This window comes from Cucurbita pepo, unplaced genomic scaffold, assembly GCF_002806865.2.
Source record: "Cucurbita pepo subsp. pepo cultivar mu-cu-16 unplaced genomic scaffold, ASM280686v2 Cp4.1_scaffold000167, whole genome shotgun sequence".
Lineage (NCBI taxonomy): Eukaryota > Viridiplantae > Streptophyta > Magnoliopsida > Cucurbitales > Cucurbitaceae > Cucurbita > Cucurbita pepo.
Window position 1 is genome coordinate 10176 of NW_019646446.1, and position 12975 is coordinate 23150.

General features: G+C 37.2%; 1 protein-coding gene across 1 annotated transcript; it reads right to left on the bottom strand.

Annotated features, from left to right (window-relative positions):
• Positions 1-8176: 8176 nt before the first annotated feature.
• LOC111784181 (defensin-like protein 2) lies at positions 8177-8580 on the bottom strand. Its single transcript, XM_023664964.1, has 2 exons — positions 8490-8580; positions 8177-8400 (listed from the first exon to the last, which is right to left on the bottom strand). Exons 1-2 carry the CDS (start codon positions 8551-8553, stop codon positions 8219-8221), a joined length of 246 nt encoding a protein of 81 aa, XP_023520732.1. The 5' UTR covers positions 8554-8580; the 3' UTR covers positions 8177-8218.
• Between the last annotated feature and the right edge of the window lie 4395 nt (positions 8581-12975).

The window sequence follows — 12975 nt, forward strand, 5'->3', positions numbered from 1 at the left end:
AAAAAAAAAAAAAAAAAAAAAAAAAAAAAAAAAAAAAAAAAAAAAAAAAAAAAAACTAGACATCATGAAAGTGATAAAAAAAAAGTACTAAAGTGATACGACGCAAGGGGTTGGGTTATGCGGCCATGAAAATATGCCTTGGACAAGCATGAAAGTGACATCTTCTCCCACTTAATTGGTTGACGTTTCCATCAACCATCTCACCTTTTCGAACTCTTCAATCTACATTGCAGTCGACTTCAATCGTCAGTGCGTTCCCAGATGATTTCTGCCTACGAGAGCCATTTCTACCTCACTAGGCCGATTTGACGTGTTCGCTCAACCAATATCTCTTCTACTTCTTTTTTGCTTGTATCTTTCATTGCGACTGGGGATCGTGTCACTTCATTACGTTGATGGTCGTCACCATCTCGATGGTATGATTTTAAGCTACTCACATGGGTGACAAGGTGAATATTCATCTATGTCGGTAGTTGAAGGCAATATGAAATCTTCCCGACTTTATCGATGACTTCGATGAGCCCTTCGTACTTTCGCACTAGTCTTTAGTCCTTATTTCCAAGGAATTGAAACTGTTCTAGTCTCAGCTTGATCAGAACTTGGTTATCATCTTGGAATTCCAGTGGCTTGCGTTTTAGGTCTGCCCATTTCTTCATTCGTCATGAAACTTTCTCCAGGGTCGGAGGTTTGCTTCCACTCCTTGGTGAAGTTATAAGCCTGTGGACTTTTTCTAGTATAGGGATGGTCAATGACATGGGGCAATCGGTGATTATCTGTCACATACTATCTTGAAGGGGGTATTTCCTATTGATGAGCTTTGCTGACAATTGAAACTAAATTGGGCAATATTGAGCGTTTGAATCTAATTCTTCTGCTGTGCGTTGATAAAGCGACGTAAGAATTCTTCAAGCATGATGTTAACTCTTTTGCTTTGTCCATCTCTTTGGGGTGGTAGCTTGAAGAGATGTTTAGGTTGGACCCCAGTAACTTAAATAGCTTAGTCTATAAGGTTCCCATAAATCTTCCATCACGGTTGCTGATGATACTCGTGGGAATGTTTTGGAATGCCCCCACACTTTGACAATGTTTTAGAAGAATAGTTGTGTAATGACCCACATCCACCTACCAGATATTGTCCTCTTTGGGCTTCCCCTCAAAGATTTAAAATGCGTCTGCTAGGGGAAGGTTTCCACACTCTTATAAATGGTGGTAGTGGTGGTTTGTTCTCCCCCCAACCAATGTGGGACATCACAATCCACCCCCCTTCAGGGCCCAGCGTTCTCGCTGGCACTCGTTTCTTGATCCAATTGATGTGGGACCGCCCACCCCCCTTCAGGGCCCAGCGTTCTCGCTGGCACTCGTTTCTTGATCCAATCGATGTGGGACCGCCTCCAAATCCACCCCCCTTTGGGGCCCAGCGTCCTTACTGGCACACCACCTCGTGTCTACCCCCCTTCGAGGAACAACGAGAAGGCCGACACATCGTCCGGTGACTGGCTCTGATACCATTTGTAATGACCCAGATCCACCGCTAGCAGATATTGTCCTCTTTGGGCTTTCCCTTTCGGGCTTCCCCTCAAGGCTTTAAAACGCGTCTGCTAGGGGAAGGTTTCCACACCCTTATAAATGGTAGTTTGTTCTCCTCCCCAACCAATGTGGAACATCACAAGTTGAGCCGTTATTTCGAACTCAGATCTAAATAATTGCAACAGATTAATATCCTTCTCCTTCCTATCTGCCTAACCTTTTCAAATGACGTCTCTCTTCCTATCTGCCTAACCATCTCTCATTATCTCCTTTCTTCTTTCCAGAAAATCTTTTCTTTCTTTTCGGTTTTATTTGCAGAACTATTGATGCCCAGTGAAAGAGGTATTTTAGGGTAGGGTGGAGAGATTAAAGAGAGATGGTAGTTATTTTTTTTTCTTTTTTCTTTTATTATTTTTATTTTACTATTATTATTATTATTATATATAATCTAGGGAGCGTTACAATTTAGGATGCTTTACCTTCAAAATTGTTTGCTACCTCGGTTTTTTATAAGGTGGATGGTATCAATAGTCTTATCATGATAAGACACTCAACTTTATCCATGTACTCTACAACCTTTAGGTTATAATTTGAACCATGATCCTCTCGTAGGTTAACTACAGACTATTCAAGATTACATAACTTCGTTTGAACATGATTAGTTTGTTAACGATTATTAGTTAATTTTTCTCTTTTCGTTTGGTTTGTGAAACTATTTATATGGCTGTTTCTGTTCATCAAATACATAACTTCGATTTCGATTGTATATTAAATTTAGTTTTCTTCTTTCTTGACAGCCCAAGACTTCAATCCCTCGACGAAGTAGAATATTTTATCTTTTTCGAACATGTCGCAAACGTCCAACATTAACTCTAAGANTCGGTTTTATTTGCAGAACTATTGATGCCCGAGGTATTTTAGGGTAGGGCGGAGAGATTAAAGAGAGGTGGCAGTTATTTTTTTTATTATTTATTTTATTATTTTTATTTTACTATTATTATTATTATTATAANCGGTTTTATTTGCAGAACTATTGATGCCCAGTGAAAGAGGTATTTTAGGGTAGGGTGGAGAGATTAAAGAGAGATGGTAGTTATTTTTTTTTCTTTTTTCTTTTATTATTTTTATTTTACTATTATTATTATTATTATATATAATCTAGGGAGCGTTACAATTTAGGATGCTTTACCTTCAAAATTGTTTGCTACCTCGGTTTTTTATAAGGTGGATGGTATCAATAGTCTTATCATGATAAGACACTCAACTTTATCCATGTACTCTACAACCTTTAGGTTATAATTTGAACCATGATCCTCTCGTAGGTTAACTACAGACTATTCAAGATTACATAACTTCGTTTGAACATGATTAGTTTGTTAACGATTATTAGTTAATTTTTCTCTTTTCGTTTGGTTTGTGAAACTATTTATATGGCTGTTTCTGTTCATCAAATACATAACTTCGATTTCGATTGTATATTAAATTTAGTTTTCTTCTTTCTTGACAGCCCAAGACTTCAATCCCTCGACGAAGTAGAATATTTTATCTTTTTCGAACATGTCGCAAACGTCCAACATTAACTCTAAGATCTGTTTGACGAATTTTCGAATATTTCCTGTTTGTTTTTTTAGTTCTCTTAATTTCCTCCTTGTGAGGATCTATATATTCTTCAATTATGTTGAACAATATGAACGTAGGACGTAAACTATGTATAAATCTGCACGAACATACCTGTCTTTGAAGATGCACCATTTTATAATAACTATTGACTTTTGTCATTCATTATAATATATTAATGTTGTAGACATGCAATGATCACCAATACCATATTGTTAATTATTCATTGGTTGATGAGGCTTACTAATTACACAAACATGTGGTGCATCAAATTTTCTTTTATTTTTTTTCTAAAATAATGTAGCAAATCCAAATAATGAACTCAATCATCTTTTGCATTCTTGTTGTTTAGTTTGTCAATGGAAGAAGGAAAAAGGAAGCACGAAGCTTTGAACTTGATTGCATCAATTTACGCAACTAACAAAGATTGTGATTCTATCGATTTAAACTTATAAGTTGAGATAAAAATTATAAAATGGAAGAAGGAACAACGGAATTTTAGTTGCTTATTACATTCAGATAGCAGCAACAACGGTGGTGAATTACAAACCCATTAAAGCATGGACTTAGCACATTGCTTTGTACAAGTGTATTTATCACCCGAGCAAAATCCGTCATCCCACCCCTCAAAAGAAATGCAAAGTTCAGCACATGACGCTGCCGAAGTGCACGGTCCTATAAACGCATCACTGTGTTTATAGCAAATCTGTTCTTCCGTCTGCACCCGCCATCTATCCTGCAACAGTAACACAAACTTATCGATACATACAAAAACCTTCCTTTTTATGGTGTTTATAGTTGGCCATTTTTATCCATTTTTGGGTAGAGTAATTATTTAAATAAGTGAATGAAATGAGAAACAAATCACTCCTTTTTATCAAAGTCAAATCACAAGATTTTCCTCTCTTTTGTTTTCTTACCATTTATGTTTTCATTTTTTTTCCAACAAATTTCTGATTTACTTACTCTCAGATTTACTTACTCTCAGTCGGCGTGATTTGCTGGCAATCAACTAAGCAAAAGGTAGTTGTTTTATCTTCTTGCGAAGTAAAGTACATTGCCTCTTTGACGGCAACAACACAGGGGTCTAGCGATCCACCAATGTGTGGACAACAAAGCTACGATCTCCCTGATAAAAAATTCTTTTGCACGACTGAAGCAAGCACATAGAAATCAGATTCCACTACATTCGGGAATGTGCAGATCGAAGACTCATTAAGATTGCTTTCATCCGAACAGAGGAACAGCTTGGAGACATCTTCACCAAATCTCTGCATCGGCTAAAATTTGAAGAACTTCATTCAAAGATTGGAGTTCAAATAATAAGAGAGATATACCACAGGTTTTTTTTAAGAGATTGTTAGATAAATACCTGCCGTTTTTTTATTTAGCTTTTACAACTTTTTACTTAGTTGGTTGAATATTTTGTTTTTTGACATACACAATGAATGAATTACTGTCCTTTTAGCTTTTACAACTTTTTACTTGGTTGAATATTTTATTTTTTTGACATACACATGGAATGAATTACCGTCCTTTTAGCAGTTCGTCATTAGCAGTTCGTCATTTGGGCCATGTTTACGTAGGTGTCACATATTTACTTGGCCACTTTTAGTCATTTTGAGGGTGAGTAATTATTTAAACAAGTGATTAGATGGGAAACAAATCACTGATTTTTTAGCAAATCAAATCCCAAGATTTCTCTTTCCTTCACGATTTCCTCTGGATTGTCAAAAGTTAACATTGATTCCAAACATGCTTAACATCTCTTCTCCAATTGTGGTCTTCAAGGCAAACATTGCTTTGCCTGCTTTTATTCTCCATTTGCGCAAGGCACCGTTAGAATTCTCCTCTGGTGGTGTGGTTTCGCACCCGCCAATGATCTCCCAAAGATCATATTCTTGTAAATATGACATCAATGCATGTTGCCCACGTGTTGTAGTTGTTGTTGTTGAGTTTCTTGATTCCTCCAACGATTTAGAAATCACCCATCGTGTTGGCGATACCTCAGTAGTACCAAACAAGCTCTTTCGACACAAGACTTACAGAGTCACAGACTACTCACGACGCAAAAGAAATTCACTCACTACTAATCTTAAGAAATCGTTTATGATGTGGAAGATCAGACAGAGCTGCAACCACAAGACATACTAAGAATTCCAAGAAATCAGATAACCTACACTAACCTCGCTCTGAGTCCAAATTGTTGAACACAACTCTCTGTGGGAAACACTCGCACACTTTATTAAGACCAATTGACAAGAGATTTACAAAACAGTAGAAACTATTACTTTGTATTGACTGGAATTTCTTGGGATGATACTAATTAGGGTGGAGGGGTATTTATACTCATCCTAGTCAATCTATTCCTAAAATTTTGAACATTTTTTCCTAACATACCTCATTTTCCTAAATTTATTCATAAAATCCCGGAATCATTTTCCTAAATTTATTCAAAATAGTAAGTCATTTTCTTAACATAAATATAGTCACTCATCCAATGGGAACCCAATTGGGTTAGTGATGATATTTTAACATAATATTCAAAATATTTTAACATCTAGAACAAGTATAAAAAAAAATACTCGATAAGCACCTACTTGTAGGCTCTAATCAAAACTTCTCATATTCATTGTTTGTGATGCTACGTGCTCATTGAGGGTCTTAAACTTGGCCAAGTCCATGACTTTTATTGTAACGATTCAACGGGATGAAAGAGATAGGATCTTCCTTCTTTTATTCTATTTCAATTATTTAAATTTTTTTGCTATAATTTTACTAGTTATAAATGAGGATCCAACATTAAAAATTTGAAAAGAAGTAAGAATAGATTAAAATTGGTTAAAAATATTTGTGTACATAATAAAGGAGAGGAAACACAGAAAAAATGGGAGATATGAAATTCTTTATTTTATTGTTTGTAATTCTAAAATTGGCCAAAAGTAATGGTAAACCTAAAAAAAAAAGTAAAACAAGGGAGAGAAAGAGCGTACTAGAGAGAAGGAAAATAGAAGAAGATTTGGAAGATATGATAAATTATTATTATTTATACCTAGAGACTATAATATTATAACAAACTATACTTGGATTGAATGATTAAGCATCACAAAATAATATTGACACATTTTTAATTTAAGTTGTACTATCATATCAAAGACAATTTAGAAACAATGAAAATGTAGAATTCGATTTTTTTACTGAGACAATTAAGTTTATGTTAAAAATAGGTGAAGTCTCGATATAAGTGAGAACGAATTCGAAGAATGAAAGCAAGCAAATTTGGAGTTAGATAGAAATTCGGCTAAGGCCAACCAGATAAGTGGCCTTACTATCGTCTCGGTCGAAATACTTGTCTTATGTATGACGACATGTGCCCAGTAGCTCTTGCACGTGTCATTTATGTTTTATGTTATGTGATGATGAGATGACATGATGACGTTAGATGATGATGTGTTGATGTTGTATGATGATGTGATGACGTTAGATAGTGATGTAATGATGTTATATGATGATGTGATGTTGTTATATGATGATGTGATGATGTTATATGATGACTTGATGACGTTAGATAATGATGTGATGATGTTATATGAATGATGTACTTGGTATGCTTGATGCACTTTATGGCAATATGATGAGTATGATGATTGCGTGACGTTTACCTTAATATGATGATGTTTCCCATATTGAGAATGCTATATGATGATGAGTGTCATATTGCATCATGTCGTTAGATCAACATATGACACAACCCTAAGAGCATGAAAATGATATTAGTATGTGTTACCTAGAGTAACAAAGAGATGAGACTAGAGAGTTGGTGTTAGAAGAGATGTTATGATGGATTTAAAAGGGACCTCGTGCATATTGTATGTTCATAAGCATAGGGCTACTTTCCCTAGAGATGATGAGTGCGAACGCGCACAGTATGATGATGAGTGCAAATGTGCACGAGCGCGAATGCGCACAGATGAGGGTGTTCATGAGGCGCATGACACTATGGGGTTCCGCTGTCCTCCGAACATCGCTACAGATTAGCTTGACTAGAGCGTCCAGTGGGTGTGTGAGCGCCCTGGAGATTCACACTCGCACGTATGAGTCGTGTGTAGGAAAGTACTACACATCCAATTTGTCCGAGACTAGAGGCCACCCTTATGATGTTTAGAGATAGGTCCCTAAATCATGATTGCATGTGTTTGCATTTACGTAGCCCCCTATAGTGGGGCCACTTACTAAGTATTCTTTGAAATACTTAGGCCGTGTGCCACATCATTTTTCAAGTAAAGGCAAGGTGCACTTGTACGGAGGACGGCTGCATCGTGAGCAGAGACTGTGGCACGTGCATAGGGTAGACTCATATTTAAAGTCCTAGTCTTAAGTTAGAATAGGTTGTTTTTCATTTCATTGTTTTAAATTGTTTTGTATGTGTTTTTATTTTCTCTAAATTGCAGTATTTCGTATTTAAACACGTAAGATCATAACTATGTTTTACTGAGAAGAAGTTGTTTTAAATGTTTTTCGAAGTTTAAGTTATAAATGATGTTCATGTAAGAGTTATATTTCCACATTAGAGATGAGCACGAGACGTTAGTAGCGACTCTAAATATGTGAAAATTTATGGTCGTTTCATTTATTCATATCTAATTCTTCTAGGCTCTTAAAGTTCATATCTTCAAAAAGTTTTAAAATATCTTCAAAAATATTTTTAAACATTTTTAAAAAATTTAAAAAATACTCAATGAAATCAACATTGTTTAGTTTTAAAATATCTTCAAAAATATTTTTAAACATTTTTAAAAAATTTAAAAAATACTCAATGAAATCAACATTGTTTAGTTTGTCACCATGCATAGTTCAATGGAAGAAGTAAGAAGAAAGCTTTGAACTTGATTGGATCGATTTATGCAAATAATGAAGCTTGTAATTGTATCAATTTAAACTTGCGAGTTGAGATAAAAATTATAAAATGGAAGAAGGAAGCAGGAAGTTTTGATGAGTAAACTCGTGCAATTTAGTAAAATTGCAGTCCCTTATTACATTTAGAAAGCAACTACTGTGGTGAACTACAAACCTATTAAAGCATGGGCTTAGCACATTGCTTCGTACAAGTGCATTTATCACCCGAGCAAAATCCATCATCCCACCCCTCAAAAGAAATGCAAAAGTCAGCACATGCCGCTGTCGAAGTGCACGGTCCTATAAATGCATCATTGTGTTTATAGCAAGTCCGCCCCTCCGTCTGCACCACCATCCATCCTACAACAGTAACACAAACTTATTCATATAAACAAATACCTTCTTTGTAACACTACTTGTTAATCTAAATCAAGAGAAGGATCAAGTACCAGAAGCAAGGGCTAGGAAGATGAACACCACAACTTTGAGATTTCTCAAGCTTTGTCCCGTCATTCTTTTCTTCTCTTATTGCTTACTACACTTGGTTGTTTGGATATTAGTTCCCCATTTTATATCAGTGAAACACCTCATCTTTGTAACGTCATCTTGATTTCCTTGCGATTTCAAGGAAAGAATAGTCACACTTTGTAACGTCTATGCTGGCCGTTATTGATTTAAAAGGAAGTTATTTTATTTTATTCTTACGATTTCAAGGAAAGAATAGTCACACTTTGTAATGTCTATGCCGGCCGTTCTTGATTTAAAAGGAAGTTATTTTATTTTATTCTTGTCTAGTCCATTAGGTTAACATGGATTGAGTTGAAGCATTGTGTCAAACAAGAACAAGTTGTAGATATTACGACGAAACCACTGAATTTGGATGCATTCATAAAACTACGTGAGTCAATGGGTATGTGTGTAGTACTACGAGTAAACTAAAAGCCTCCCTGCAATCAATTTAGAGGAGAAATTGTTAAAGATGATCATACTAGACCGGTTGTCTAGGGATGAAATGGCTGCTATTTCTTTAGGATGTCCACCCTCTACCAATGTTAGAACCACTTAGTGGGTGGTTGTTTTTCCCTCTATTTAGAGTCCGTTAATTTTATCCTTTCTACATTTGTTAGTTTGTAAGGGTATAAAAGGCAACCAAGTTGATCTATGTATTATTTATTTGGTTAAATTAATAAAAATAAAAGTTTTTTTTTAAAAAAACTTAAATTTAATTTTTTTAATAACATTCTTACTTTAAAAAAAAATTAATTAAAATACTTATTTTGGAAAGAAATATTTTATTTCTAAAATACATTAAAAAGGTTTTTAGAAGTCTTCCAATAATATCTTTAAACTTTCAAAACATTCATTAATATTTTTAAAAAAATTTGTTGTTTAGTTTGCTTAATCGATGTGACAATACAGCAACAGAAGAACGAAGAAGGAAGAAGGAAGCATGAAGCTTTGAACCATAACTCAGTTGAGTTAAAATAAATTATAAATTGAATTTATTTATGAATATTTAAGAGAGTTTGAAAGTAAGATATTATAGGCGGTAAGCGAGAAAGGCAACACAAGGGTTTATATATCATATAACTCTAGGTAGGAAGAATTGACGACTAGTTGCATCCCCCTATAGTACATTTTGAGGCATCTCAGATCTACCAACCGTAGATATAATTATGTCAAAACGTCATACACTTAGAATCGAAACTGTTCTAGTCTCAGCTTGATCAGAACTTGGTCATCAACTTGGAATTCTAATCGAAACTGTTCTGCTCTCGTATTATTCCGCTTAACTTGTTTGCTTTTAGATGAGCTAGCATGCACAAGATCATATGTTTGCTCTTCCGACTCAAGACATTGCAGCCTAGTTTGCTCTACTTCACTTGTGTTCAAGCTGAAAGTAAAATTCTATCACACATTCTTGTCAACGTGCTTTCTTTGAGGATAACTTAGACTGGTCAAAGAAGTGACACATGGAGTTGTTGTATGTTCTGAATGACTGCTTTACTGGGGAAGTCATACGTTCTATGGACCCCCTTACATATGAAACAGGTTGGGGGGGGGGGCAAGTTGTACTCGTTCTGATGGAGCCCTCTCCATGAGTACTCATATCTTTTTTTTGGAGTGTCTATGATCTCTACTTTCTGTAACTTTTCTCTCACCTCTCTCGCTCATAGAAGACTAGTTGGATTGATAGTTCCTACTTCCCCTGCTTAAGGAGGGTGAATTTCGTCTTACATCGTGAGACTGTTTAGTGCTTAGGTCGAACAATCGTTTTACCACGACGTAGGCCGTGAAAAGTTCTTGAACTCGCTACTCATATAGTTTGGACTTTGCCCATGTTAATAGATTTAGTTTGTGATGTGACGTAGGAAGTTGTGTTTTGATTTGATTAGCTAATTAGCAGTTAAATTTAATTTTCTTCCTTCTTAACATTTGGTATCAGAGCAGAGCCTAGAGCCTGCTTACCTTGGAAAGTAGCAACCTTTTCAGGATAAGAGGAGTGATATGGCAACAGAGAGTAGTTTGTGCAGTCGAGTAGTTTGTGCAGTCATCGATTCCAAAGTTGGGAGGACATTATGATCACTAGTCCATGATGATGGAAAACCTTCTCAGATCAAAAGAATATTAGACTGCGGTAGAGCAAGGAATTTCTACAGCAGCAGAAGAAGTCCTTTCATAAGGAAAAAAGAAAGCAATTGAACATCTCAAGTTTGAAGGATTAAAAAGCAAAAATCTATCTCTTCCAAGCCATAAATCGTTCAACTCTAGAAACCATTCTGAAGAAAGACATGACCAAGGATATTTGGGACTTCTTGAAACATAAGTACCAGGGATCAACTCAAGTGAAACGTGCACAATTGCAAGCTCTTCAAAAATAGTGGGAGGTTCTTCACATAAAAATGGGAGAATCAGTGTCAGACTACTTTGCTCGAACTCTCATAATTGCCAATAGAAAGAAAATTCATGGGAGAATGCGACATTGACATCATAGAAAAGATCCTAAGATCTATGACTTCTAAGTTTGGTTAGATAAAAGGTTCTTTATTTAGTTTTTGATGTTTTTACTCCCTTAGTAGTTGGTTTTCTTTATTTAGTTTTTGACATTTTTACTCCAACATTTTTACTCCAATTAGTTAGTTGGTTTTCTTTATTTAGTTTTTGACGTTTTTACCCATTAGTTAGTTGAATCTTTTGTTTTTGACAATTAGCTAGTCATTTGGGCCATGTTAGAGGGAAGTGAAGCATGTTTAGTTGGCCACTTCGGCCATTTTTACCGTAGAATTGTTATTTAAATATGTCAATCGAATGAGAAACAAATTACAGTGTTTTAGCCACCATAAATCCCAAATCTTTCGTTCTCTTCCTCCTATTATTTGCTTGCACTTTTTTTTTCTTCTTCCAACAATGTTCTTTGGTTGTTTTTCCTTCGTCAAAGAAGTTCCTCTCAATAGTGGCGAATTGCTACATCAAGTGGTATCAGAGTAAGGTTTATCTACCGGTGATATACCATTGTGGAGGAGCCAAGTTTGTCAAAACCAAGTTTATTAGCTCAATTGGTTAGAATATCGTGCTAATAACGCACAGGTTTGTTCAAGGTAGAAGAAAAACTGAAAATGCATCAAAGCACGAAAATACACACGTCGTGGGGTCCATCCCGAACAGGCTCACGCACTCCTCCATGCCGCTACCGAGTGCCAGCATCTCCATCATTGCCACCAAGAGGTCGGCGCAGCGAAGACGGACGTCGGGTCATCATCGAGCGAGTGATCAAGGAGACAACTGCTTCTGTGTAGTACCTGATGCTGACAAGGTCCAACTACAACGAGTGGGCTTTGTTGATGAGCGTCAACCTACATGTGCAAAGGTTGTGGCACGTTGTCGAGTCAGAGGAAGGAGAAACGATCGAGTACCGAGAGGATCGACTGGCGTTCGCTGCCAAACTGCGGTCTATGCCTCTAGAGATGCTGGTGTCTCTCTCCACCAAGGGCACCGCACAATCGGTCTGGGAGGGGATCAAACCCTGCTGGGTTGGTGTGCAGCGAGTGCGGAATTCGAACATCAAGTAGCTGCAAAAAGAGTTCTTGAAGATCTCCTCTAAGGATGTCGAATCCGTTGATGATTTTTCCATGCGGATCACGAGGCTCGACAACAACATCACCTCTCTCGGTGGGAGCATCAATGAGATGAAAATTGTGAAGAAGATGCTGCAAGTTGCCCCAGATCACCTCGAGCAAGTCGCGATTTTGATCAAGACATTACTTGATGTGAAGGATCTAACGGTGGAAGAGGTGACCAGAAGATTGCACAACGTCGAGTAGAGAAAGAAGAATGCATTTTCAGCTATCGCAAGCAGGGTCGTCTTCTCCTCACTGAGGAGGAATGGCTTGCATGCTTGAAGCTCCGCGACAACGTCAGCGAGAGCAACGAGTCCTCCGGCGGTAAAGGCGGCAAGAAACAGTGAAAACCTCGCAGGCGCGCACACGGAAAAGAAGGGGAGCAAAAGGAGTCAACTGATGATGGGCCAATTCGGTGCTCGAAGTGCGAGAAGAAAGGCCACCTGAGCAAGAATTGCTGGAGCAAGCACAAGAACAAGGAGAAGGCCCATGTGGCCCAATCGGAGGAGGAAGAGACGACTCTTTTCATGGTGAGCGCATAGGTCTTATCCGACGTCCCCAATTCAATTCCAAATCCATGGAAGTAATCGACGACATAACTGCTTCGGTGAGCGTTGTCAGTGAGGGGTCGTAAGATCTCGAGGAAGAGATCCAGCTGGGGGTGATAAAGACACCAGCTGGAGAACTGATTCGGCAAAAGGGCGAGCAGCAAGAGCACCGACGATGGGTCCTCGACACGGGGGCAACAAACCATATGAACGGGGCCAAGTCTACGTTCTTCGAGCTCGGCTCAGAGATTTGCGGGATGGTGAAGTTT

Bases quoted from the DNA above. Each gene is read 5' to 3' on its own strand.
- LOC111784181 (XM_023664964.1), bottom strand. From the start codon at position 8,553: ATGACGGGACAAAGCTTGAGAAATCTCAAAGTTGTGGTGTTCATCTTC. The intron at 8,401-8,489 runs GTACTTGATCCT...TTACTGTTGTAG, and splicing joins CTTCCTAGCCCTTGCTTCTG to GATGGATGGTGGTGCAGACG.